Raw genomic sequence first — 23,911 nt, 5'->3', positions numbered from 1 at the left:
AGACAGTCACTATGCTCTTGAATGAACTCTCACAGGAAAATGATTACCTGTGGGTGAATACTTTTCACAAAGGGATCACTGTCTATGTGAGCTATCAGTTCTCATCCTCAAAAGAAACCTGCACAGCGCTTTCAAAAGACGAGCCTGGGAGCTTAAATTCATAACTTTGCTAGATACTAAAAATCGTGGAGGGAATAGGAGACACTGGATTTATGGCTTATTACAACAATTTATAAACCACTAACAAGATTCCCCTCCTCCCTTCCTTTCCCTATGACTGGAGGGGTGTTAATGGACCACTTCACCTTGAAAGTCCCTTGACATATATATTACCTAGTTATGCTAAACAATGTGTTCCACCTTGTATTTAGCTGTGACACTCTGAGTAGGTTTCCCAGACCTGAAGAAGAGCTCTGTGTAGCTCCAAAGCTTGTCTGTCTCACCAACAGAAGTTGGTCCAATAAAAATATATTATTACCAGATAGTTAAAATAAGTTAGAGGTTAAGCGATTTGTCTAAGGTTGCACAGTGAGTAGTTGGCAGTTCTGAGTATAAACTACAAATTCTAACTATCAGTCCCTTGCTTTAAGGATTAAACCACATTATCTTCCATATGAATAAAAAACATAAAACATATTCGTATCTATTGTAGCCCCTCTAAAGGCTGCTCTAGTTTAGGGTTTTGGTTTTTTTTGTTTTTTTTAACAGGGACAATGGCTTGAAAGCTATTGAGAACCTGATGCAGAAGAAGGGAAAATTTGACTACATACTACTAGAAACCACTGGATTGGCAGATCCAGGTAGATAATATATAGTCATATAGCCATGGTGAATATCCTGTTTTTATAAGAAGGTTAGAAATCATTTTTTATTTGCTTGCATAGTATGCATTTTTATTTCAAACGTGTGATAGTGTGGTATGTTTTCACATACTTGACTGCAATACAAATTATGACATTGGATCGTTAAAAATTTTGTTGCACAAGCCAGAATAGTATCCAACGCTCTCTCCTGCAGCAGTATGGTCTCTGAAGGCTAAAAGGAGTGGAAAAAATGATAAAATATTTTTCAGTGTGGCTCAGAATATGCAGGCAGCAAATATCAGACATGGCAGTGAAAAGTGTGGTATAAAAACTGATGGCTCTGAGTAAGGAGGTACTATTTTTATGTAGCACTTTTCAGATTATAATTATGCTTTGATTATATATATTATGTACATGTATTATGGGGATTGTCAATGATGGACTTGTATTTTGTTAAGGCACAGAGCATACTGTCAAATAGGTAAATGTATTATCTAAATGTGTGAATCAGATGAATATACAGAAACTTCCAGTTCGCAGCTGGTAGCACAGAGTTAAATATTGCTGAATTTGTAGACAATCTCTCATGCTGTATGTACATATATAATTAATTGTTTATTTTTTCCAGTCCAGTAATAAAAGAAGTCAGTGCTTCAGTGGGTGATGTTTACATTTTAGTATACAAAAATGACATGTATATGTTTTTAAAATTAAGGAAAGCTATCTTAAAAACAGTCTGCCTTGACCTCTGTTAATTAAAAACCTGTTGTTAGCCAAGAAAGTGAAGGAAATTCTTATTTCCCATTTAGGAGACTGACACTCTTCAGTTCAAAGCCAAATAATTGTCATGGTAAAGTAATTTCCTTTAAAAGAAAGGACATTGATTCAGCCCCTGTTACACACACATCCTATTTCAGTCAAATTGGAAAACTATTAAGGTTTTAGGGGGAAAAAATCAATAGATATCAGGAAACCATTAGATCTTGTGGCCCTTGCTATATCTTGCATGAGTAATCACCGTAAACAGCTGACAGGTATTTCATAGTTGACAGAAAATGATGCTTGGGGGACCACATCTTGTCAGTTCAGTTGGATGGCTTTAGACATTGGAATGAGTTCAGTTATCATTCTTTTTCCCTATATGTTTCATTCTTTTAGACAGCCCTGTCACTAACTAGAGCCATGATGCTTTGAAAAATAAAATACTTTCTATTGCTGTCAGCTTCTCCTCTTCATGTTGTGGCACTGTTACATGTTAAATCAGTTCGTGTCAAAACAAATTATGATGTCTTATTTATAAATATATAACATTTATTCTGAAGACACTAGACCCCTTTTTGTACTGGGGCTTTTCGGGAATAACCATGAATATTATACCCCTCTACCTTTTCCTCTCAGAGCAGCTATCTTTTGCGAAGGCATTGACTTGTTAAATTTTATTGGCTGATCTTAGTCCGCATGTTTTCAGAACTGCTTTTTATGCACAGGTTGACATATTATTTCAGAGACACATGTAATGCCTACCCTTCCATGATTATGTTTTTTCCTTCAAGGAAATGAAAATACTTTGTATTTAAATAGCACCTTTTTCTTCCAAGAATCCCATAGTGCTTTACAGAGTGAGGGATCAATTCTCCACTGATTCGTGTAGTCATTTACTTCTCCAATATGAATATGAAATGCTGCCAAGTCAGAATTCTCCAGTCACACCGTTGTATGCTTTGCAGAGGTATAAACGACCAAACAAGGTGCAAGGCAATAGATAATCTAGCTCTTGTAATTGTATTACTCCACCTATCTCTGCAGAGCATCCTCTTCTGGGGTGGAAATATCAACAGCTAATTTATTCCAGCGACATGATGTGTACACACGTATGTGAAAGGAAATATGAAAAATGCCATATCCAACATAAATTACTGTGGGAATATAAATATAAACCTGAGTTAGAATTGAGCCAGGCCACTAGTGCTAACACCTTTACTCTTACAAAAAGTACCTTAGATATTTAATACAGCGTTTTTTTTTTCATTTCAATGTTTAACCATCAGTAATGAAGCAAAATGTATCATTATTAAATATTGAAATTGAAGACTTCAGAAAAACTATAGTGTTTGGTATCAATTCAACAAAATATTACTAGTTCAAAGGAAAGCTTTAATGTTCAATAAATAAACATTTTGTTTAATACTGATTTTATAATTGACGGTTATATAATATAATAAATATTATAATATATAATAAACCAGTTCATTCTCTTCCAAAGGAGTTTCACAAATGACATTTCAGAAAGATACTTGGTTCCAGTACCAGGCTCAGAAATAATACCAAATTTAATTATTTTTTTTAAATTACTAATAGTGTCAAAAATTCTTATTCTGTTAACTTACATATTGAGGAAGAAATGGATGCAGCTTTTCTGAAGTGCTGTCAGTCTCCGGATTTTTTTCTTGGTCATGCCTTGTCTGTACCTGGAAAGTGCACTGGTGTAATGAAATCAATTTAAAAATGGATGTAGTGAAACCAGTGCAAACCTCTAATGTAGACGCACTAAACTGGTTAGTCTTGCTTGTATCAATTAAGCTTCAGTTACCAATTTAAGAAACATTGATATGAACTAGTATTAACTGGTTTAAATGCATCTACATTGATTTTATTAAACTGCTGCACTTTTCTAGTATGGAACCCAGCGTGCTGTATTGGGTTATTTTCATCTGTGTCCCACACTGCTTTCTCACGTGAGGAACTGGGCAGGGTATTGGGGAAAAAAGAAGTCCTGATCCAACCTTTTTTCCTCCCACCATAAATCCCTCCTTTCTCTCTGCTACTACATAGAGGGGGTACCTGAAACTTAGAGTAGATAAGATCACCCAAGGATAGCAGGGAACCAATGACAGTACCCTAGAAAACGGGATTCAGTAGATAAAGGATCAGGGAAAAGGAGCAACAAAGCAAGCTGATGATACATGCATGGTTGGAGAGGTAAGAGAGCAGAATCATGAAAGTGTAGTCAGGAGTGTGAGCAGAGAAGAGGAAGAAGTGTAGAAAATAGTGTAGAGGTTGAGGAGGATGAGCACAAGCCCTTACTTTGAACAAAAGGATGGATCAGTTTTAGTGAAATGGCAGAGGTGCAAGGGGGAGAAAAACACAGAAGAAGAGAACTATAAAGAATTTGGAATTAAGAAATGTGGTTGCTGACATGGTGGTAGAGTCATGTTGAGGGGGTTTTTTTGTTTTGAATTTTTTTATTTTTATGATGTACCTGTTAGAGCTCACACAACTTAGATGTTGCTATCACTGCTTTCAGGACTTACAGCATCATCATTGCACCAAATGTATGGTTGGAGAACCAACATTTTTAATACTTGATTTCGTGTTCTTCTGGCATCAGGGGGAAAGTTGAAGAGTAGCAACTTCGAACAGGTGTGATTTTAAAAACTGCTTAGAGATGTATGTTTTCTGGTACATCATCCATCTTGCAACTAAATGTCTTGCTTGTTAGGTGCTGTGGCATCCATGTTTTGGGTTGATGCTGAACTAGGAAGTGACATATATCTTGATGGTAAGAAAAAGTGTGTTTGTCTTCTATAATACTTGTGAGGGGTTTCTCCCACTTCAGTGAGCGTTATTTGGACAATTTATTTTCAAGAAGCAAACAAGTAGCTTGATTGCAGAGGCATGAGTGAAAACTTATTTGCTAGTATTTATGTAGGGGTGACTTCGTGTTCATTATTTTCTCAATGACATATATTTAAACCTGAACCTTGTTACTTATCTATACATCCCATCTTTGGTTGGTTTGTTTTTTCCCTCCTCTCAATCTCTTTCTTTAGCACTCTTGTTCTCTGTCCCCCTTTCTTTCTCTTGTACCAATTGGTTTGTTCCCCTGCAGTCTCCTGAGGCCCACTGGAGTGGTAAGCCTCTCAAAAATATTCAGTGTATTGTAGTCGGGCTTATTTTGTTCACATTTTTTTACTTATTATCTCAACAGTCTTCTTAGAAAAATATATATTTCTTTTGGCCAGTCTGAGAGAGCCTGTCTGCTGAGTAACATAAGCCACCAAGAACACATTGCCTTTCGTTCTCTTGTCTCTTAACTGACTCCCCCATTTAATACTGATTCAAATGCATAGTTTTGGTCCTCTGTGGGATCGGTCCAAGATACATGAGGGACCACCTCACCTTCTGTTCTTGTTTAACTCCTTTGCTAGCTGTGTTCCACTGACAAACTTGAGTGAAGCTTGTGTGTGACAGGAGATGGTTCTCTTGGCGAGTGGCTGTGTATCTGGAAGTTGCTCCCAGAAATGATCAGAGTGACCATGCTCCTCAATTCCTTCAGAATACTACTCCTAATACACCACTACCACCACCACACCTTTCCCTACATCCAGTCCCTGCAGACAGGAACAAGGAGAAAGATGCATCTGTCTTATGTGTTCACCTCACCATTTTGGTAGGCACTCACATACCACAGTGATGAGCACCGTATAAGAACCTAGATAATTAGGAAACAATTATATTTTCAGCCAGATTGGTGAAAGTTTTGTGAGATTATAAGTAACTGAAAGTGGGATTAGAATAAAAACTCTTGTGTAACCTTAACTATTGAAGTTGCTGCTGCCCCTGTAATTATTCAAGATGCTAACGTACTCTTAGCAGTTTTCAGTTTATTTCTTAATCAGTACTCTTCATTCTAGACGTTACTTACAAACTTTCCCCCCCCCCAGGTATTGTATCTGTTGTTGATGCCAAGTATGGACTTCAGGTAAGATAGTAATATTTAAAAAAATACTGTAAACCAAAAGCGTAAATAGAAGTGATGGTCTTTTACATGTTTTGTTTATGGATTAACTTCTAATATTAATTTCTAATTCTTGGGGTGCATGAAGCTGTGTTGCAATTGCAGTTCCATAACAAATTGCAGCATTGTTTCATCCAGATAATCCAAGGGTGTTAAAAAGCCTCTCCTTTCCTTTAATGTAATGCTTTGTAAGTGAACAAGAAGTAGTGTTACACAGTAGTTCACAAGCTGTTGTCTGCAGAGCACTTCTCTGCTGAGAATTGTTAGGTCAGGTGGTACTTGTTCCTCTTAGTCTCTAGCAATTTATACAGATACCCAGGCTCTTAATTGCAAACCGGAGCTTAGATTACTGTAAAATTGGCTGGAAAGATGAAGATTCTCTCTTTGGTCCCCACGAACAATCAGTGCTACTTTTAAAGAAAAGAGGAGCTGATCTCAGGGACTGGAATAGGCAGTCATCAGCAGGCTTAGAACTGCTATTAGAAAAAGAGTACCTAGGGGAATGGGAAGAAGAGAACGAGGCAGTATGTACAAAGGTGAAGAGAGCCAGGAGGCCAGACATATATTCAGTTTAAAGGAGGACCATACAGCAAGGAAGTGGAGGAGGAGAGGACCAGGTGGCAGGCAAACATGTATGTGTGGGGAGAGAGGACCAGAGGAGAGGGGAAAGGGAACTGAAATGAGAACAGTAGGTACTGTGACTAATTTCAAAAAGGCTAAAACTTTTTGGATAAAGAGAGCTAAAAATACATGTTTTCAATTGTAGACAATTAGCGTAGTTGTCACAGGGATATTGTGAGATGGAGTGAAATGAGAGGTGGCCCACAATTATCATAAATGAAACCAGGTGCAATTAAAATGTGATCAACACTATGAAAAAGTTTGTTTCCCTGATTTTAACATCTAGATACTTTCTCTGTTTTTAAGCATACTTAATGTTTTAGGTAAACTGAAGGATAGTGTTTAAAGAGAAATAAAAATATTAAGAGATCATTCTTTCATTGATATCCTTGTTTGCTCTATGCTCCTTAGGGTTTTATGTCTACATTTTTGTGACCTTTGAGTGTTTTTTATTAATATTCCAAAATCTGGTTAGAAAGGGTCTAATATGCACAAAGCATGTGTTCGGGAGACAAATATGAAGCATTGAGGTAAAACAATGGAAAAAAACTATGATAAAATGTACTAGCAGTAAAGTTTACAAAATTCTATGGAAGTTTTTTTTTTTCAGTGCTTTCAAAATACAATTGGTGAAGGAGAATGTAGAACAGTGGAATCAAAATAAAATTGCAAAGAATTGGCAAAATAGCTAGAGTGCTTAAACTTTTAACACTATCTATAAAGGATTAATTAAAGCATGCCATTTGTCATTAGTTCTATTTTCTGGATAGCTTCAAGAATAGTGAGGCATCAGAAGGAGGGAAGTTGGAAACTTGTTTTAAACATTCCTAACATTAGATACATTTTACTAAAGGGAGTTAGAGGTACCCAGAGTGGAAGTTTATAATCTCTCTGATCATTCAGATAGCGAATTCTAGGTGACCAGAAGCTCTTGCACATCATATCCTGTTTCAGTAAGGCGCAGTGTTCAGGACACTATCTTTAGATTGCATTGCACTGCAAAAGTGTTTTATTATCCAAATAGAATAATGTAAAGCACTATAAATGTTATACATCTTCAAAAGCCTTTATGCACACTAGCCAGTTAATCTTTATAACATCGCTATGAGATAAGTTTTAGTCTTTTTACTAAAGAAGAAACTGAGACAGAGAGATCATGTATTTTGCCCAAGGCCATACAAGAAGTGGCAGAGCAAGGATTAGTACCTTTTGACTCCCACACTTGGTTTCAATCCATTATGCTGGACATTTCATTACTTGCAAAATGCTGATTTTTGGTTTATATTGAAGCAAAACTAATTTCATTGCACAGAGCAGGGTCCTGTATATACCTGAATACTATAATTGTTCAGTTTCTGGGTTTAGTGCATGTTCTTACATTTGTTGAGTACAGTGCTAACAACAGTAAGAAGTTTTGAAATAATACGTAGTAAATGTTTAACATCTCTGCTAGCCTGTAGAAACCTCTTACATTATTAAATCAATAAACTGACATACTCTCAGGATAATAGAAACTTTAAATTTTCTCAGTCATACTCCAGATAAATAACTTTTGCTTTGTACAAAGAATTTGCTAACTTGTCCATTTCTTTTGGTTGCAAAGCCTGACCTCAGCAGCTATTTGTGATTCAAAGAATTCTGAAGGCAATACAAGTAATGACACTGGGATAATAGGCAGCAATTTAAGGGTGTCATGCTTCACAGACCCAACCCATCACAAGCAGAGCTAAGAAATAGTGCCCTGTGGCCAGCCAGCCAAATTGAAACTGAAGTGGTAATTGATATCATGGACTATCACTCTAATGGGATTGTCACCGAGCAATCTGAAATATTCATTTTTTAATCATGGGCAAACGATTGGGCAACTTGAAATGACAGTTCTCTACTCTCAAGACCTGACACTCAGGCCACTGACATTGCTCTTTTCAGAGCTACAAATCTGACAGCATTTAATGCAATACAATCGATGAGTAGCGAGTTACAGAGAAAAGGTCAGAGAGGTTTCATTCTAGTCCTCCTGTTATTGCACAACCTGTTTATAAACAGTTCAGTTAGAAACAGTTTTGACTTAAAAAAAAAAAAAAAAAAAAAGCTAGGAAAAAAATAGACTGACATTATGCAATGGGATTTTTTTAGGACCAACTCATTTTAGATGTCTAACCAATCTATTTGAAAGAGTAGTTTCTTATTTTTTTTAAATTGATGTGCATGCCGTGGAATTTATTTCCACCTTAAATCAGCAGTATTTTAAAACCAAATCAATTTTAAAATAATATAGTTGATTGTTGGGTTAGCTGAGAGCACAGATAATGGGATAATCAAAATCCTGTGTAACTATCACAGGCTCATCAGACATGAACTCTTGTGCATCTCAATCCTTTGAAACAGAAATTATGACAGGTTTCCTGGGTGATGGTGGCCGACTCATGCAGACCTGGGGCAAAAGTTAAAGATATAACTTGTCAACTGATAAGCAAAATTTGATTAAAACAAAAAAGTAAAGTGGTAGATGCTAATGCATGATTGCCCCAAACTAGTTTAATAACCCTTAGACACCTTGCAGTTACCTAGATAACTAACTGTTTGTTTGAAATATACATTATTACTCTTTTTGTTTAGCTTTTGATCTTAAAATACCTATTTTTTTTCTCTATAAGCTAACACACAACATGGATTCTAATGCTTTTTTTCTCACAATAAACCTAAACATTTAAACAAAAACTGTCAAAGCTCAGCATTCTACAGCAATCCTATGATAATAACCAAAGAAAAATGTTGGTAAAGAAACAGATTTGAACTTCCAGAAAGGGTGGATGTATATTTTTTACCATCACGTTGTTTATATAAATAACAAAGATGAGCCGGGGCATACAAATACTGTAGATATCATCCCCCTTAATTTCTTGACTAATGTATCTAAAACTGATTTTTACCTTGATTTTGATGTTTGTTTAAATGGGTATTTGTTACATGAATACTCTTGATGTAATAATTGTTTTTAATCTTTGTTCAGCATTTGACAGAAGAAAAATCTGATGGCCTTATCAATGAAGCAACTAGGTATCAGTATAAAAACTATTAATGTAAAATTGGTAAAAGTTAGCAACTTCAGTGTGTAAATATTCATAGGAAATGAAAGTCATCCCAGTGGGCCTGCGCAGGGTCGTTTGTTCACTGTCAACTTAAGATCTAGAGACAAGGTGGGTGGGGCAGTATCTTTTATTGGGCTAGCTTCTGATGGTGAGAGACACAAACGTTCGAGCTTACACAGTATGTTTCCTAGATCTTGAAGAAGGGCTCTGTTTAAGCTCAAAAGCTTATGTGTCTCACCAGTGGAAGTAGGTCCATGAAAGATATACCTCACCCACTTTGTCTCTCTAATATCCTGGGACCAACATGGCTACAAAAACACTGCATATGGCTTAAGATCTTGTCAGTTTTTTTAAAAAACCCAAACAACCTCCGCTCTCCCGGTCCCCCTCCACCCCCCCAAAAGTAGTTTCAAGTGCTGCACCTGCGCTTTAGTTCCCCTTCCAGCATCTGTATTTTACAATCCTTTCTTCTTCTTCTTTTTTTTTTTTTTTTTAAAGTTCCATATAAATGGCAGGGGGAAACTACCTACATAGTTAAATAGGCTATATACAAAGTTTTGTCAGATGCCCATAGTAAACTGAAAAGTAGAGAAATATTCTTCTTTATTTTCAGTTAAAAGAATTGATAGTACCAATAGGAGGTTTACTTTAAAAACAGCTTTAGAATTTTTTAGTGTCGCTTATTATCTTGAATTCAGACTGTAAGAGGGACTAAGTGGTTCATAGATTGCCTATCCCACAGTATTAGGGATCTAAAAGATCACAGTTTAATCCTCTACACTGGAGTGAGTGTTACTCTGCATAGCCTCATCTGCCGTTGCTTTTTTCTTGTAACATACCAGTGTAGTTCCAGTAGTGGTGGTAACAGTGGGATCACTAGTGTAGACAGGCCACTGGTATTTTAATCACTATCTAATCTTGACCTGCTTTGCTCAGGGTCAGACAACATAGTGATTAAAAAGTTTATGATCTGACTTTGCTGGTGATATCATCAGTAGGAAATTTGGGAGGAAAAATGATAGTGCATTCATAGTTTATGAAGAGTAAGATACATACAGAATTTACGAGTACAGTGTTAATGAAAAAAGCTTTGTCCTTAACACTGTAATTTAAAATAAATTGTTTTAATGTAAAAATTTTACAAAGAAGTTGCAAGAAATGTTTTTAGTAGCAGAACACTCCCTAATCCTATCAACAATGCAGTATATCAGAAAGTGTTATGTGGTCCGACTGATATATTGATTGTTCTCCTAATTCAGTGTAGACTTTCTTGCTTTGATCATGATACACAGGTTTTTTTGAGCGCATGGGAAGTGTGGTAACTTTGCATTGTGGAAAATGAATTTATGTATTTTAGTCTTCTCTTTTATTTTGTCTTCCTGTGTAGGCAGATTGCACTAGCTGATCTAATAATCATCAATAAAACAGATTTGATTTCACAGGAAGAACTGAATAAAATAAGAACAGCTGTCAGGTATGAAACTTACAGTATGAATAAGTTATACTGACTGACAGTTTTTTGTTTATATATAGACTTCTGCTTCTTATGACTGGCACAGGGATTGGAGATTGCATGATTACCATGACACAAATTATTTGCTCACAGGAGAGAGAGAGATTAAATAGTGTTCCGATACAGTTATGTACTTCCACAAATCTTGTTTTTTTGCATGTGGTGATTTCTGTGCACCATCCTTATCTACATGCATCTGAAGAAGTGGGTATTCAGCCCCGAAAGCTTATGCTCCAATATGTCTGTTAGTCTATAAAGTGCCACAGGACTCTCTGCCATTCTTATCTAGTAACCGTATAACCCCTTTTTAAGTTTTCAGACTTCATTTTTTTGTATCAATGCTTAAATATTTCTAAAGATACCTTTAAAAATAATTAATAGATATCTGGGGAGGCAAGGAGGATGCAGAATAATTTATCATTTGTGAGTAAATGAACAAATAATATGGACAAGATTAGTGGTTAGAGGTGTAGGCAAAAATGTCTTCTGCTGCCGCCACAATATCCCCACATCCTGTGAGGAACAAAAAAACACACACCAAAAACTGAGTTTGAAAAAGTATTTTCCCATTTCACTGCTTTAACAAAATGTCCTAAATAAAAGGAAAAATGTTTAGGCTCAGCAACAAGTATAAACTGGGGGGAATTTTGCTTGAATAAAATATGTCCTCTGTAACAGTAGTCCTCTGTTGTCATGGATAGTGAATCTCCTGGCAAGCTGAGAGAGAAATAAAAATGGAGATTACTATGGGGGTTGTACAACAATTTAATAAGAGTTGGATTATTACTCAGGAGTCCTGGTTCTCATTTCCCTGCTTTGTTCACTACATTATAGAATTCAGTTTTTATTCACATCTAATTTCTCCTTTTTTCCCCCCCCCCACCCTTTTTCAGGTCAATAAATGGGCTTGTCAAAATTTTAGAAACTCAGAGATCAAGGTAATTTCTAGTGTGGGGCAGTATCACTTGCTGCCCCTTCCTATTTCTGTTGTGACAAGTTGCTGTATATTTTTTAGTCCTATTCGTTTTAAAAGAAAACTATTTAAATAACTCCTTGCCTATTTTCCTGTCGTCACTTTAGATTAAAACTAACACTTTTAAAAAAAAAAGTCTTATGCTGTTTGCTTTCTCTTCATGTTTTTTCAGCTTAGAAATTGAAAATATACTATCAGTTTCCAATTAGGCAATTCCAGACTTTGTAAGGTTTAAATGCATACATTCAACAAAAATTAGGAGTTTTTAATCAGAATTGGAATACTAAAAAAATAAAATCCTTATTATATTTGTATTGGGTTTAGACTTTGCAAAAACTTAATTAAATTTTGTGCTAAATTTGACCCGACAGTGGCTTTCAGTTATTGAGATTGCACTAGCAACGCCACTGGAGGAGCATTACTGGCTGGAAAAGTGCTAGGGTAGACACAGCCAAGATGGCTCTGATCCATTCCAGCTGTCATAAATATAAAGGGAAGGGTAACCACCTTTCTGTATACAGTGCTATAAAATCCCTCCTGGCCAGAGGCAAATTCCTTTACTCTGTAAAGGGTTAAGAAGCTACGGTAACCTTGCTGGCACCTGACCCAAAATGACCAATGAGGGGACAAGGTACTTTCAAATCTGGAGGGGGGGATGACAAAGGGTTCTGGCTGGCTGTGTGATGCTCTTGCCGGGAACAGATCAGGAATGCAAACCTTCCAACTCCTATTAAGTTAGTAAGTAATCTAGCTAGAAAATGCATTAGATTTTCTTTTGTTTAATGGCTTGTAAAATAAGCTGTGCTGGAGGGAATGTATATTCCTGTTTTTGTGTCGTTTTGTAACTTAAGGTTTTGCCTAGAGGGATTCTCTATGTTTTGAATCTGATTACCCTGTAAGGTATTTACCATCCTGATTTTACAGAGGTGATTCTTTTACCTTTTCTTTAATTAAAATTCTTCTTTTAAGAACCTGATTGATTTTTCATTTTTCTTAAGATCCAAGGGTTTGGGTCTGTGTTCACCTGTACCAATTGGTGAGGATTATTATCAAGCCTTCCCCAGGAAAGGGGGTGTAGGGCTTTGGGGGGGATATTTTGGGGGAAGACATCTCCAAGTGGGCTCTTTCTCTGTTCTTTGTTTAAAATGCTTGGTGGTGGCAGCATACTGTTCAAGGACAAGTCAAAGTTTGTACCTTGGGGAAATTTTTAACCTAAGCTGGTAAGAATAAGCTTAGGGGGTCTTTCATGCAGGTCCCCACATCTGTACCCTAGAGTTCAGAGTGGGGAAGGAACCTTGACACAGCAGCTGGCAATCTTGCTGTAATTGAGGCTTACATGTAGAAATCTCTAGGTCATTTACATAGCTTTTCAGTGATGTGGTACCCGTTGTCATGTGACACATCACTGAAAAGGCCTAACAGGCCAATAAGTGTCCAATGCCAAACTCTAATCACATGTACTATGTAAAGCTCTTTATGCCTCTTCCAGGTTTGATTTAGTGGGACCTAGAAATAAATGGTGCCTGCAAAATTGTTTTGAAAGATATGTCAAAATAGTCATAACACAAGAAGTAAGTGGCTTTACTCTTTCATATTTTTGATTGGCACTCTGGTTTGAATGCCTTATTAGACAAATGAAAAGGTGATATTTTTTTAAGAAAAGACTGTGTCTCTCCCACCTCCCATGGAGCTCTCAGTAGTAAGTGTCTATTCCGATTCAATTATGGATTTAATCGAAAGGACTGAGTGAAGTTGTGACAAAAGCACACTCTTGAAACATGTCATTTAGGGTTTAGTAACTTGTGTATGAAGTACAAGTACCACACATTGAAGTGCTTAAATGAGGCTAGATACTCATCATAAACCTTTCAAATGCAGATATCAATAAATATTCAAAAATGTAGATGGGAACTCTACATTTCAGTACAGGTCAAAATAGATTGAGCACAAATGGTTGTGGTTTTCTACTCCAAGTGTTTTCCCTACTAACACTGGCATATAGGTATTTGTGCTGTTGAATGTAACTTCTCATTATTGTTTCCTTTGTTTATAGCAATATTATGCACTAGTATAGTTTTCATCAGAAGATGTGTGCCCATTGAAGGGCATTAGTTATCCTACAGTATTCCTTGAGATCCTAAAAAACAGAAATGTGGATGTTGTAGCACTGGTAGTGGCTCAAGGTAGCCACTGAAGCTCAGACCCAGGGTCTCAGCGGGGCTTGGGCTCAGGCAGCTAGCCCAAGCTGCCATCAGTGCCACAATGTCCACACTGCTATTTGTAGCATGCTAGCTCAAGCCGAGCTAACGTGAGTCTGTCTGCTTACATTGGGAATCACACTTCTCAGCTGCAGTGTAGACGTACCCAATGAACAGCTGAAATGGGATGTAAAATTAAATCAAGTCCTGGTGTGGCGTTTACACCTTGATAAAATCTGATAAAGTCTGCCAAGTAATAGAGCAACACCTACCCTTTTATAGCCTTACCAAATACACACAGACTTTAAGGCCAGAAGGGACTGTCATGATCATCTAGTCTGACCTCCTGCACATTGCAAGCCAGAGATCCTCGCCCACCCACTCCTGCATAACCTCTGACTGAGTCACTGACATCCTAAAATCTTGATTTAAAGACTTCAAGAAAATCTACTGTTTACTCTAGTTCAACCCAGCAAGTGTTGAACTAGAGAGAAAGCACTTATTGCTCTGGTGCATTACTATATTGTGCCCATCGACAGGAAGTATGGCTGGACATCTGACATTTGATACAGTTGACCTCCAAACTCTACTGTTCTTCCTTCACAGGCAACATAGGGGTAGATAGAAATGCCCTGAAATGGCTTAGGTCATTCCACTCAGAATTAAGCAAAGGGGTCCTTATTGGCAACTGTTCCTGCATCTCTGTGACTCATTTGGTTGGTCCCACAAGTCTATTCTCTCCCTCATTCTGTTGTTATCTATATGAAATTGTTGGGAGAGCTAGTGAGACAGCACAGGCCAACATGCCAGCAGTGGACAGATCACACTCATCTGTGCATCCTTTTAATGTAAAGGAAGCTATAACTTGCCTAGTTGAGATCAGTGCTTGTATGAAGAGGCGCTGGCTGAAGCTGAACCCAGACAAAATTGAGATGATGCGGGTGAGAAGAAGGAAGTGCTTTAAAGAAATCTCCATAACTACCTTATCTACTAAAGACATCTCCCCTCATTTTATTGGTCTGAAGCTCTGGGATCCTCTTTCATTCTGCACTACATTTGGACACCCAACAGTGGCAAAAAACATGCACTTTCATCTGCGGTCATCCAAAAGACAGCACCTGATCTTGGCAGACTAGTATCTGGCCATAGGCAGTCCTAAGCTCAACTACTGCAATTCTCTGTATCTATGAATGAAGTTCTATACTTTAAAAGGGCTAGTTCAGGCTGCAGCAGCCTGCCTGCTTAGCAGCATAGGTTCCTAGCAATACATCATCCCACTCTGCAGTGGCTTCCTATTGAACCCAGAGCCCAGTTCAACATCATTGTACTGTTTTTCAGAGCCCTGCATGGAGTCGTTCTTTAACACCTAAAGGACAACTCATTTTTTGATCTTTGGTGATGACTTTTGTCAGTGGAACAAAGGAAGAGTTGCTCAGTAGGGGGAGAATTGTGGGTGTAGCAGACAGGAGCTGGCCCAAGATTGCCAGATGAAATAAGAATAACTAACCTCCCAGCATTCAGAACTAAATACAAAACATACACCTTTTCTCGCACTCTCCCACAATAGTACCCTTACTTGTACCAACAGTCTTCTCTTGTGTATTCAGTAATTATTAAAACCAAAACAAACACACACACAAACCCCTAAGCTTCCCTAACAGGGAAGGGGAAGAGAGATTATTGCCATTCTCACTCATGGAGGTGCTCAGATAAGACTGGTCGGTGCCTATATAGGAACATAGGTAGAAATGCTTTTTTTTTTTTTATAGCACCATGGAATTTTATTAAAGAAATTTTCAGATGGTACTGTGTCTGAGTTGATCTGATGGTCAGTGTTTGGATGCTTAACATTTCCAATAATGTTAATCTTGTTAACATGTCCATTGGTTTAATTTATTTGAAATTCTGCTTGCAAGCTGCTCCTTGCTGGAAGCTTTCTGTCCTGCTGCTAAACTGTTGCACTATGAAAAGTCTTCTTTGCAGTGACTGTCATGTTAGTTTATATGGATTACCCTCATATTGTTTTTGTTGCTTTGTTCAAGTAGGAAGGTGAAATGTGTTTAAGAAGCTTTTACAACTTCACACTCCTTTCTTATTAACTTTTAAATTCTGCTGAAGAATACTTGGAACAAGAATAAACAGTACTACAGAGGGTCCTTAATCATAAACTCAGTTATTATGGAGTGTTTTCCATTGGTCATTAATTGCTTTTTCTGGTGATCTTAACTAAATAATTTTTGTTAAATCAGCATGGCTCTTTTTAACAAAGAATAGTTAATAACTTCAGTGGGCTTTTTAACATTTAAGGCTAGATTTTCAAAACGGTTCTGCATCCACCAGCTACCATTGGCGACAGGGGGAGTTGCTGGATGCTGAGCACTCCTGAAAATCTGGCTGCTTCATTTACTTATCTAAATGGGAGCTGAGCATCTCTGAAAATCATCCTCCTTTATGGATGCTGAGCGCATTTATAAATCTGGCCCTTAACAGTAGCTCCTTTATTCTGATGCAGCTTTGGTTTTAAAGTTTCTGCAATATTTTTTAGACTTCTGCAGCAAAACTATAGATTCCATTAACTATTGCTAGTACTGTGAATCTAGAGACTGTAACCCTGGTAATAGTATGTGTTTGCTTATGTGATTCTTATTGAAACAGTTGACTATGTAGAGAGGGAGGAAAATGTCTGTGAGAATACAATGGTGACACCAAGTCCAGTGGGAGGGGAAAAAGTGTGTGGGGTGGGGCGGGGACACTGTCCTCACTGTTTGTACATGATTTGACGACGATGATGATGATGATAAACTTGGCATATTGGCTGGACAATACTAAAATCTGGGTGTTTGTGCTGATCTGGTCATACGTATTATGACATCCATAGAACAGGACAAATCCTAAATTCCATGCATACATCCTGTATGCAGGGTATAAGAGGGCAAAGCGATAGAAAGGAATCAGTCCCTCGTTGCACAGTGGCAGAGGAGATGCTCTGCAGGCACTATTGCAACATCTTTCAATTTCAAATTCCTTTATGAAGAAGGAAACGTAATAGTATATAATCTTTAAAACATTACATGGATCGTTTTGCCCGCTAAATGGCTTTTTTGGAGAGGGAAGTGTAGCTATATTTCAGTTTTCCTCAATTTAATCAAATGCTGAATTAGAGGGGGTTCAGAGAAGGGCAACAGGAATGATTAGGACCTGGAAAAACTCATTAAATGATATTGAAAATGTTGGGATTGCTTGCCTTAGAAAGGAGACAAATAAGGGGGGACACGATAAAAGTATATATAGTAATGGTAGATCAGGAGCTTCTCTCATCTTTGTCTTCTAACACAAAAATAAGGAGATGTTGAATGAAATTAAATAATGGCAAATTCAAAACTGATAAAATGAAACTTTTACACACAATGTATAATTGGACTGTGGAACTCATTGCCACAGGACGTCATTAGAAGTTGTTAATGCCAAGAAATTAGCAAGATTAAAAGAAATTGGACATTTGTATGGTTAACAGCAAAATCCAGAGTTATAGTTAATACTAACAATTTTGAAAGGGATATTAAACCTCATGCTTCAGGATTGACGTCAGTATCTAACTATGAAGGATTAGGAGAAGACTTGGTGTGGGAGGCAAATTATCCCACATCTTGCTGCAGGGTTCTTATACCTTCTTCTGATGCTGATCACATGGGATACTGGACTACACTGACTTCAGGTGTGATCTTGTATGACAGCTCCTATGTTCCTAGTTAAATACTCTTCAGAGATTGACACTGTTTCTCTATCTTGCACTGTCTGTCCAAAACTTGAAATGGTTACGCAGTTAGATTTAACAGTAAAATTAGCTTATTAGCATGGTACTTGAGAACACACATCCTTTAAATAAGATTTTTTTCGGTCCATTGTCAGTCAATATTATGCAAGAGGTAGGAGCATTTACAATCTGCCTGAGTGTTTCTATGACCTTAGTATGAGTTTATGGAGTACTACTGAGACAGACAGATCAGACACAGCTGGTCATAAACTAAAGAAGAGGTTTATGTAGGCTATGCATTGTACCTTAAAAATCTTTCGGCCTAGAAACAGCTTTGTATACTTGTTGGTGAGTATGTGTTTAATAATAATAATTGGCCAAGACCCATAGGCCTGTGGATTTTTCCTTTTAACCATATCCTTGTTTTCATATTTTCAATAACAAAATAACCAGTTCTGTAAAGCCAACCATTTGTCCTAGCAGTGACACCTGAACTGGAATGTAAGGGAATATATATTGTACTTTTCTGAAAAGGGGCGAGTATGTGTGTGTGTTACAGGAGACCTAGGTAGAAACACTTATAGTTAAGGTTGTCCAACACTATCTGTTATAAGACCCTGTATTCAGTTGTTGTTACTTTGCCAGACTTTAACTATTTGGCCTGAAATTTTCCATGCTGGGTGTCTGCCTCAGGCTGAATTTGGGGGAGGGGGAGGGTGGAGCTCAAGAATTTCAGCAAAAATTGTTCAGCTATTTCTCAGAACAAAGTTAGGGATAATACATTGATTTGCCCCTGTTTTTACCAAACAAAACAAAACAAAAGCAAACCACTTTTTCAGCTGTGTTGTTGAGAAGCTCTAGCACCACAGTTTCAAGCCAGGACTTCAAATTTGGAAGAGGAGTTGCCTTGGCTTCGGTGTGTGCCTTTTGCTGTCCTCATGAAATTCCACCCAAATTTGGCCAAGTTATGGAACTCTGAAAATCTGTTGTCACCTGCTCGGAACAGCTTTGTTAGTTTGGCAACTAAATTCTTCAGATTCCAATTCTAGTGAGTATGCTCTAGGCCATAGTGGCAGAATCTGAGTAGGACTTTCTCTACAATTGTTCCTCCTGACTCCACACCAGGGCTTGATGTGCTGGACACAGGAACTAAGACCTGAGGTCCTGGGACATGGAGGTGAGGGGGAAATGGGTTGGGGTAAGAACAGGCTGGATGAGTCTGAGGCAGAAGGGGTCTGTTAAGCTTCGGGGTGGAAGAAAATAAGGGCTGAATGGTTTGAAAACCACTAGATAAACTCCCCTCAGAACCTGGAATAGAACTGAGGATTCCTGAATTTCAGCATTCCTATGCTGTCAGCAAACAGCTGTGAAACTCATTGTTAAAATGTTTACCTCATCTCCCTTCGGTGTCTGGCGCTCATAGAAGATCTAAAGGTTCCAGCCCAGCAGCTGACCCATGTGGGCGTATGTTTCCACATAATGCAAATTGTGTTTGTTTTTAGTTTTCACTGTGTGTTTTTAAAAATCTGGGAAATAACATACAAAAAATATATGCAAAGCATGTTATGGTTGCAAAGTCAAGTCAGGCCCCTTGTGCATTTATATTATGATAAGTCTTTAATTATATGATTAAATAGTTTTTTTTTTCCACTGAAAACTTGTTTAAAAATGCAACAAAAGAATCATAGCAATAGTCTGCTTTAAGAGACAGTTATCTAATACCTTTACATCTGGTGAATAAAATCATTCAAATAGCTTTGTGTCTGTCAAACATCACAAGCCTGTTTTGTAGCTGAACTTTTTGCATTGTTGTTTACAACTATAAAATATGTAAGTTGAGAAAAGTATGAAGGCTGTGTTTTATGTTTGTTTGTTTTTTTTCTTTTAGAGTTGATCTCTGTGAAGTTTTAGACTTGCATGCTTTTGATAGCTTATCTGGGATAAGGTACAGTATAACCTTATAATCTTTATTTTAGCAATTGATTACACAGGAAATCATAAGAAATGGTTGCACAAAATAGACACTGTCACTTTAAAGTTGCAACTGAGTTTCCATTATAAACCGAATTGTGGCCTCTTGTCTAAAAGTAAAGTACGGTTTTTAAAAAACATTTGAAGTGAATTGAACAAGGAGATTTATATATTATTTATTTATATTTAGAGAACCTAAAAGTTGTTAATTACAGAGCCAAGTATAATATCTTTTCGCCATTTTGTAGCAAAGAGCAAAATCCCACTTTACTGGGTGCCCAAGACACAAATTCCATGTAATTACAAAAGTTATTAACATTTCCTTTAATAACGTCACTAGGCAACGTCAGCTTTGGCATTCTTGGTGTATAGGCTGTCAACTGACTGCTGAAGACCTAAGTATTCATTTGAAGAAGAAAAACCTTCAGTCCCTTTTCTTACATTTTAAGCTGCCTCTCTCTGCAACTTGATCACTTGACAGTGGAAAACAGAATTTTTTTCTATTAAAAAGCTTGTGAGGGTGGTCAAGAAACCCTCTCCGAGGTTCACTGGGGATTGAAGACCTGATAATGCCCACAGAAAAGGGTAGGTTAAGTGTCTCCCTTACCTCTTCCTTCAGTCAAGTTCTCATCCAGACCCCTCTTTGAGATTCTAAGTGAGTTGCAGAAGTAGCACCCAGAGAGTATTGAGTTAAGGTTGCTCTTGTCAAATAAGGCTCTCAAACAACCTTACTCTGCCCCCACATAATAATGCCTACAGAAAATCAGACTATATTACCTTATCTATCGATAAAATAAAGTTAAATTTTATCAGTGCTTGCTAGGTTGTCTTAATTAACTAGGTTGTCTGAATCATAATTAAAGCTAAGATTTTGTCATGGATATTTTTAGAAAAAGTCACAGACAGGTCACAAGCAATAAAGAAAAATTCAGGGAAGCCCATGACCTGTCCCTGACTTTTACTAAAAATATCCATAATAAAATGGGAAGGGACTGGGCAGCTGCGGGGTTGCTGCGGGTTCTGGGACCCCACCATCAGTGGGGTCTCAGAGCTCCAGGGTCCCCCCTGTCACCAGCAACGGAGGGAAGCTGCAGGGACCCCTTGCCCCCCCCCCCCATGGCAGGGAGCTGCGGGAACCCCCCTGCAACTGCCGCAATGGGGAGCTGCAGGGATCCCCCTGCCACTGCGGGGCGGGCCGGGGGCTGCGGAGGTTCCCCCGTCTGGTGGTAGCCAGGGTCCCCCCAGCCCAGGGTCCCCCCATCTGGTGGTAGCCGAGGTACCCCTGCTCCCATAGCAGCTGAGAGCTTGGAGCCACTAGCTTAGGGGCTGCTACCTCAGGCGGCGGGGGTACCTCACAGCTCCCTCCTGCTGTGGGAGGCGGCGGGACCCTGCAGCTCCCAGTGGCTAGGTCTGAAGTCACAGAGATCTTTGGAAGTTACGCTGCATTACAGCTTTCTTTGTGGTGTTACATTATGTGCTTTACTGAAAAAAAATACAAATCTGTAATTAGACACATTAGAGCACTTGCACACACAGAACAAAAGTGTACAGTGACAAATTACCACACTTTATATTGAAGACATATGCGTGAAACTATAAAAGCAGTTTCTGTGGTGTGCATTTTAGGTAAGCTACCTGCAAAGTAGGGTGATGGTAAACTGACATTTGTACAGAGACAGAGTTGACGTAGCATGGATTACTTTATTTGGGACGTTAGTTCTGAATTTCCTGAGTTTCTAATATTTGAAAGATTTATTTTTTTATTTTATTTTATTTTTACACTAGTGTTCTTGAAAAGTAAAATGTGTAGTCAAACTACTAATATAAGCCTGCACCTGAACTAAGGCTTTCTGTTAAAATCTTACTGTACTTCATTTTGAATATTTCTTCTTCAATTAAAATTGTGATATTTAACTCACAATTTTAACAAGCCATGCTATTTGGAAATGCCTCTGAGTGATCAGCATGTGTTTTTATTTTCATACACTGAGTTGACAAGTAATACAGTTGTACCTCTTTCCCCTGCGATACAGTGTGGATGAAGACCAAAAAATGACACAAGGAAAGCAAAAGTGCGAGATGTATAAAAGTTTTATTTATTTAACATAGTTTTCTTATGCCTTTTTTGCCCCATTTAGCGCTTCTCCTTTAAATAATTTATAATAAAGTGAGAATAGACTTTACAGGTAAACTTAAATCTAAAGTGAGAGACCGTTGAGGGCTCTAAGCACGGTAAATTACTATACAAACCTTTTCTCTGTTAGGTTAGAAATGAGTCTGAGCCACAAAAGTCCAATTCAAATTTTGAACCCCCCCAAAATTTGGGGTTATTCTGACCATCTCTCTCTTGGAGACCTAGGTTCAAATGTAGAGCCTTAGGCCATCCTAAACTCTTATGTTGTGGCCTCACGTTAGTCCTTATTGGATTATCCTGCACCACAAAACATACAATTTGATGATTTGGGTTTGAGAGGACTAGGACTGAACTAACAGGGGTGTCTCATGTTAGGGATTAATTTCATTAGCAGAGCTGGAAGGAAGCTGGCACATAGTATATCTTGTTTTAGTACATGCTACAGGTCCTTTCTCCTGCCCTGCTCCCTAATAACTTTAAAAACATGATTTAAAGTAGGGAAAGGAAGGACTACATTGATTTTTTGCCTTGTGTTCTTAGTAATACTGTTGGGATGACTCAGTTTGCCCTTCGTTTTGACACAAAAGTTGGCTGAGAGTTGATTTGTTGCATTTTTAGAGTATTAAAGTGAATACTTATTTCAAAACCTTTATTATTATTATTTGCAACAGCTGTATTTTTGCCAGCTGTCTGTGCATATGTTATAACTAAGATATATAAACTCTCCATGTATTTTGCCATTTGAGCATAAATTTAACTTGTATAATAGTTTAATGCTTTGATTTATTTTAAGAATGAGTCCCTTTTTTAGCCTTCGTCCCTTTTGTTTTTGTTTACAGTAGCAAATGTCACTCAAGTAATCAGAAGGTCCTTTCCATTTACTGTGTTTGGTTTATGGAAATGACATTATAGCTATGAAATGACGTTTGGCAGTGATTAAACAAACAAGTAAAATTAAATTATTGGTATTTAGATGTATTGTATAGTTGCAAAACAGAGAAAATCCTTCAAAGATTAACCAGCTGTGAAGGATTAAACTTGACACCCTCCTTATCATGACTCCTGGGGTGACTAATTCACTCCAACAGCTTGTCTACACACAAACTTTCCCCCTCCCCTCTTTTAAACCCACTCTTACCTATTTACCCCTCGCTGTTCTTAAAACCTTGCAGATGTTTTGTTTTGAAGTCCTTGGCCTCCCTGTAGTTGAATATATGCTACAATTGTTGAAGACATAATCTGCTGGAAAATGTTTATCTGTGTGCTGTCTCACAGCATAACAGAGCAGTGCCTTTTACAATTTCCGTCCACCCCTTGCATCTGATCAAATGTGAAGCATTCTGAAAGTGTAGGTAGATAGAAATATATAGGCAATATTTTTCTTAAAATAAGATTTAGGAAAGCCAAGATTTATAAAGCAGGCACTTGATGGAGGAAGTATTTTTTGCCTATTAAAAATTCTGTATATATCATCAAATCATTGTTTACATGATCTGTATTAGTGATCACTGATCCAATTCTCAGTCAGAATGGTGATGACAAGACTTACTTTTTTTTTCTGGCTTTTTCTGTGCCATATCTCCAAAAATTGTCTCTTTCATTCAGTTGCTGCTGCTCCAGCATGCTTGACCATACTCTGGCCATTTTTGGCATAGATTACTGCTACCTTTTCTTCTCTGGTCTTCCTGATTCTCACATGACTCTCATCACATCTGTTCAGTGTGCTGGAATTAAAGTAATTTCCATGCCTGCTGCTGTGTATTACAAAATATAAAATGTGTGTATGGGTTTATGTATATGTATAGGTGATCAGAACACACTTTGAGATAAGTTTTATAGGTGCACATTACTTAGAATTACATATGTATCTCAAAGTAAACTAAGTACGAAAATATTTTAAATATACTAATTTTTACTATTTTGTCCTACTTGTTCATGTAAAATTCAATCTGTACCTAGATAATGCTTCATTTATGTTTATATATATATTCTTTGTAGTCCTTTTGATACTTTAGTAACACAAAGTAGCTAAGTATTTGCGTCTCATACAATGC

The 23,911-nt window shown here is 37.6% G+C and overlaps 1 protein-coding gene across 1 annotated transcript in view; it reads left to right on the top strand.

Annotated features, from left to right (window-relative positions):
- Positions 1-23,911, top strand: part of LOC144265214 (zinc-regulated GTPase metalloprotein activator 1C-like) — a 42,754-nt gene that overhangs the window by 7,450 nt on the left and 11,393 nt on the right. The window contains 7 exon segments of the mRNA XM_077817611.1: positions 709-800; positions 4,303-4,362; positions 5,528-5,565; positions 9,236-9,282; positions 10,702-10,788; positions 11,721-11,765; positions 19,641-19,697. Of these exon segments, the coding sequence (XP_077673737.1) occupies positions 709-800; positions 4,303-4,362; positions 5,528-5,565; positions 9,236-9,282; positions 10,702-10,788; positions 11,721-11,765; positions 19,641-19,697 (426 nt within the window).

This window comes from Eretmochelys imbricata, chromosome 5 (genome assembly GCF_965152235.1).
Source record: "Eretmochelys imbricata isolate rEreImb1 chromosome 5, rEreImb1.hap1, whole genome shotgun sequence".
Taxonomy (NCBI): domain Eukaryota; kingdom Metazoa; phylum Chordata; order Testudines; family Cheloniidae; genus Eretmochelys; species Eretmochelys imbricata.
This window is presented reverse-complemented; position numbering and strand designations above follow the sequence as displayed.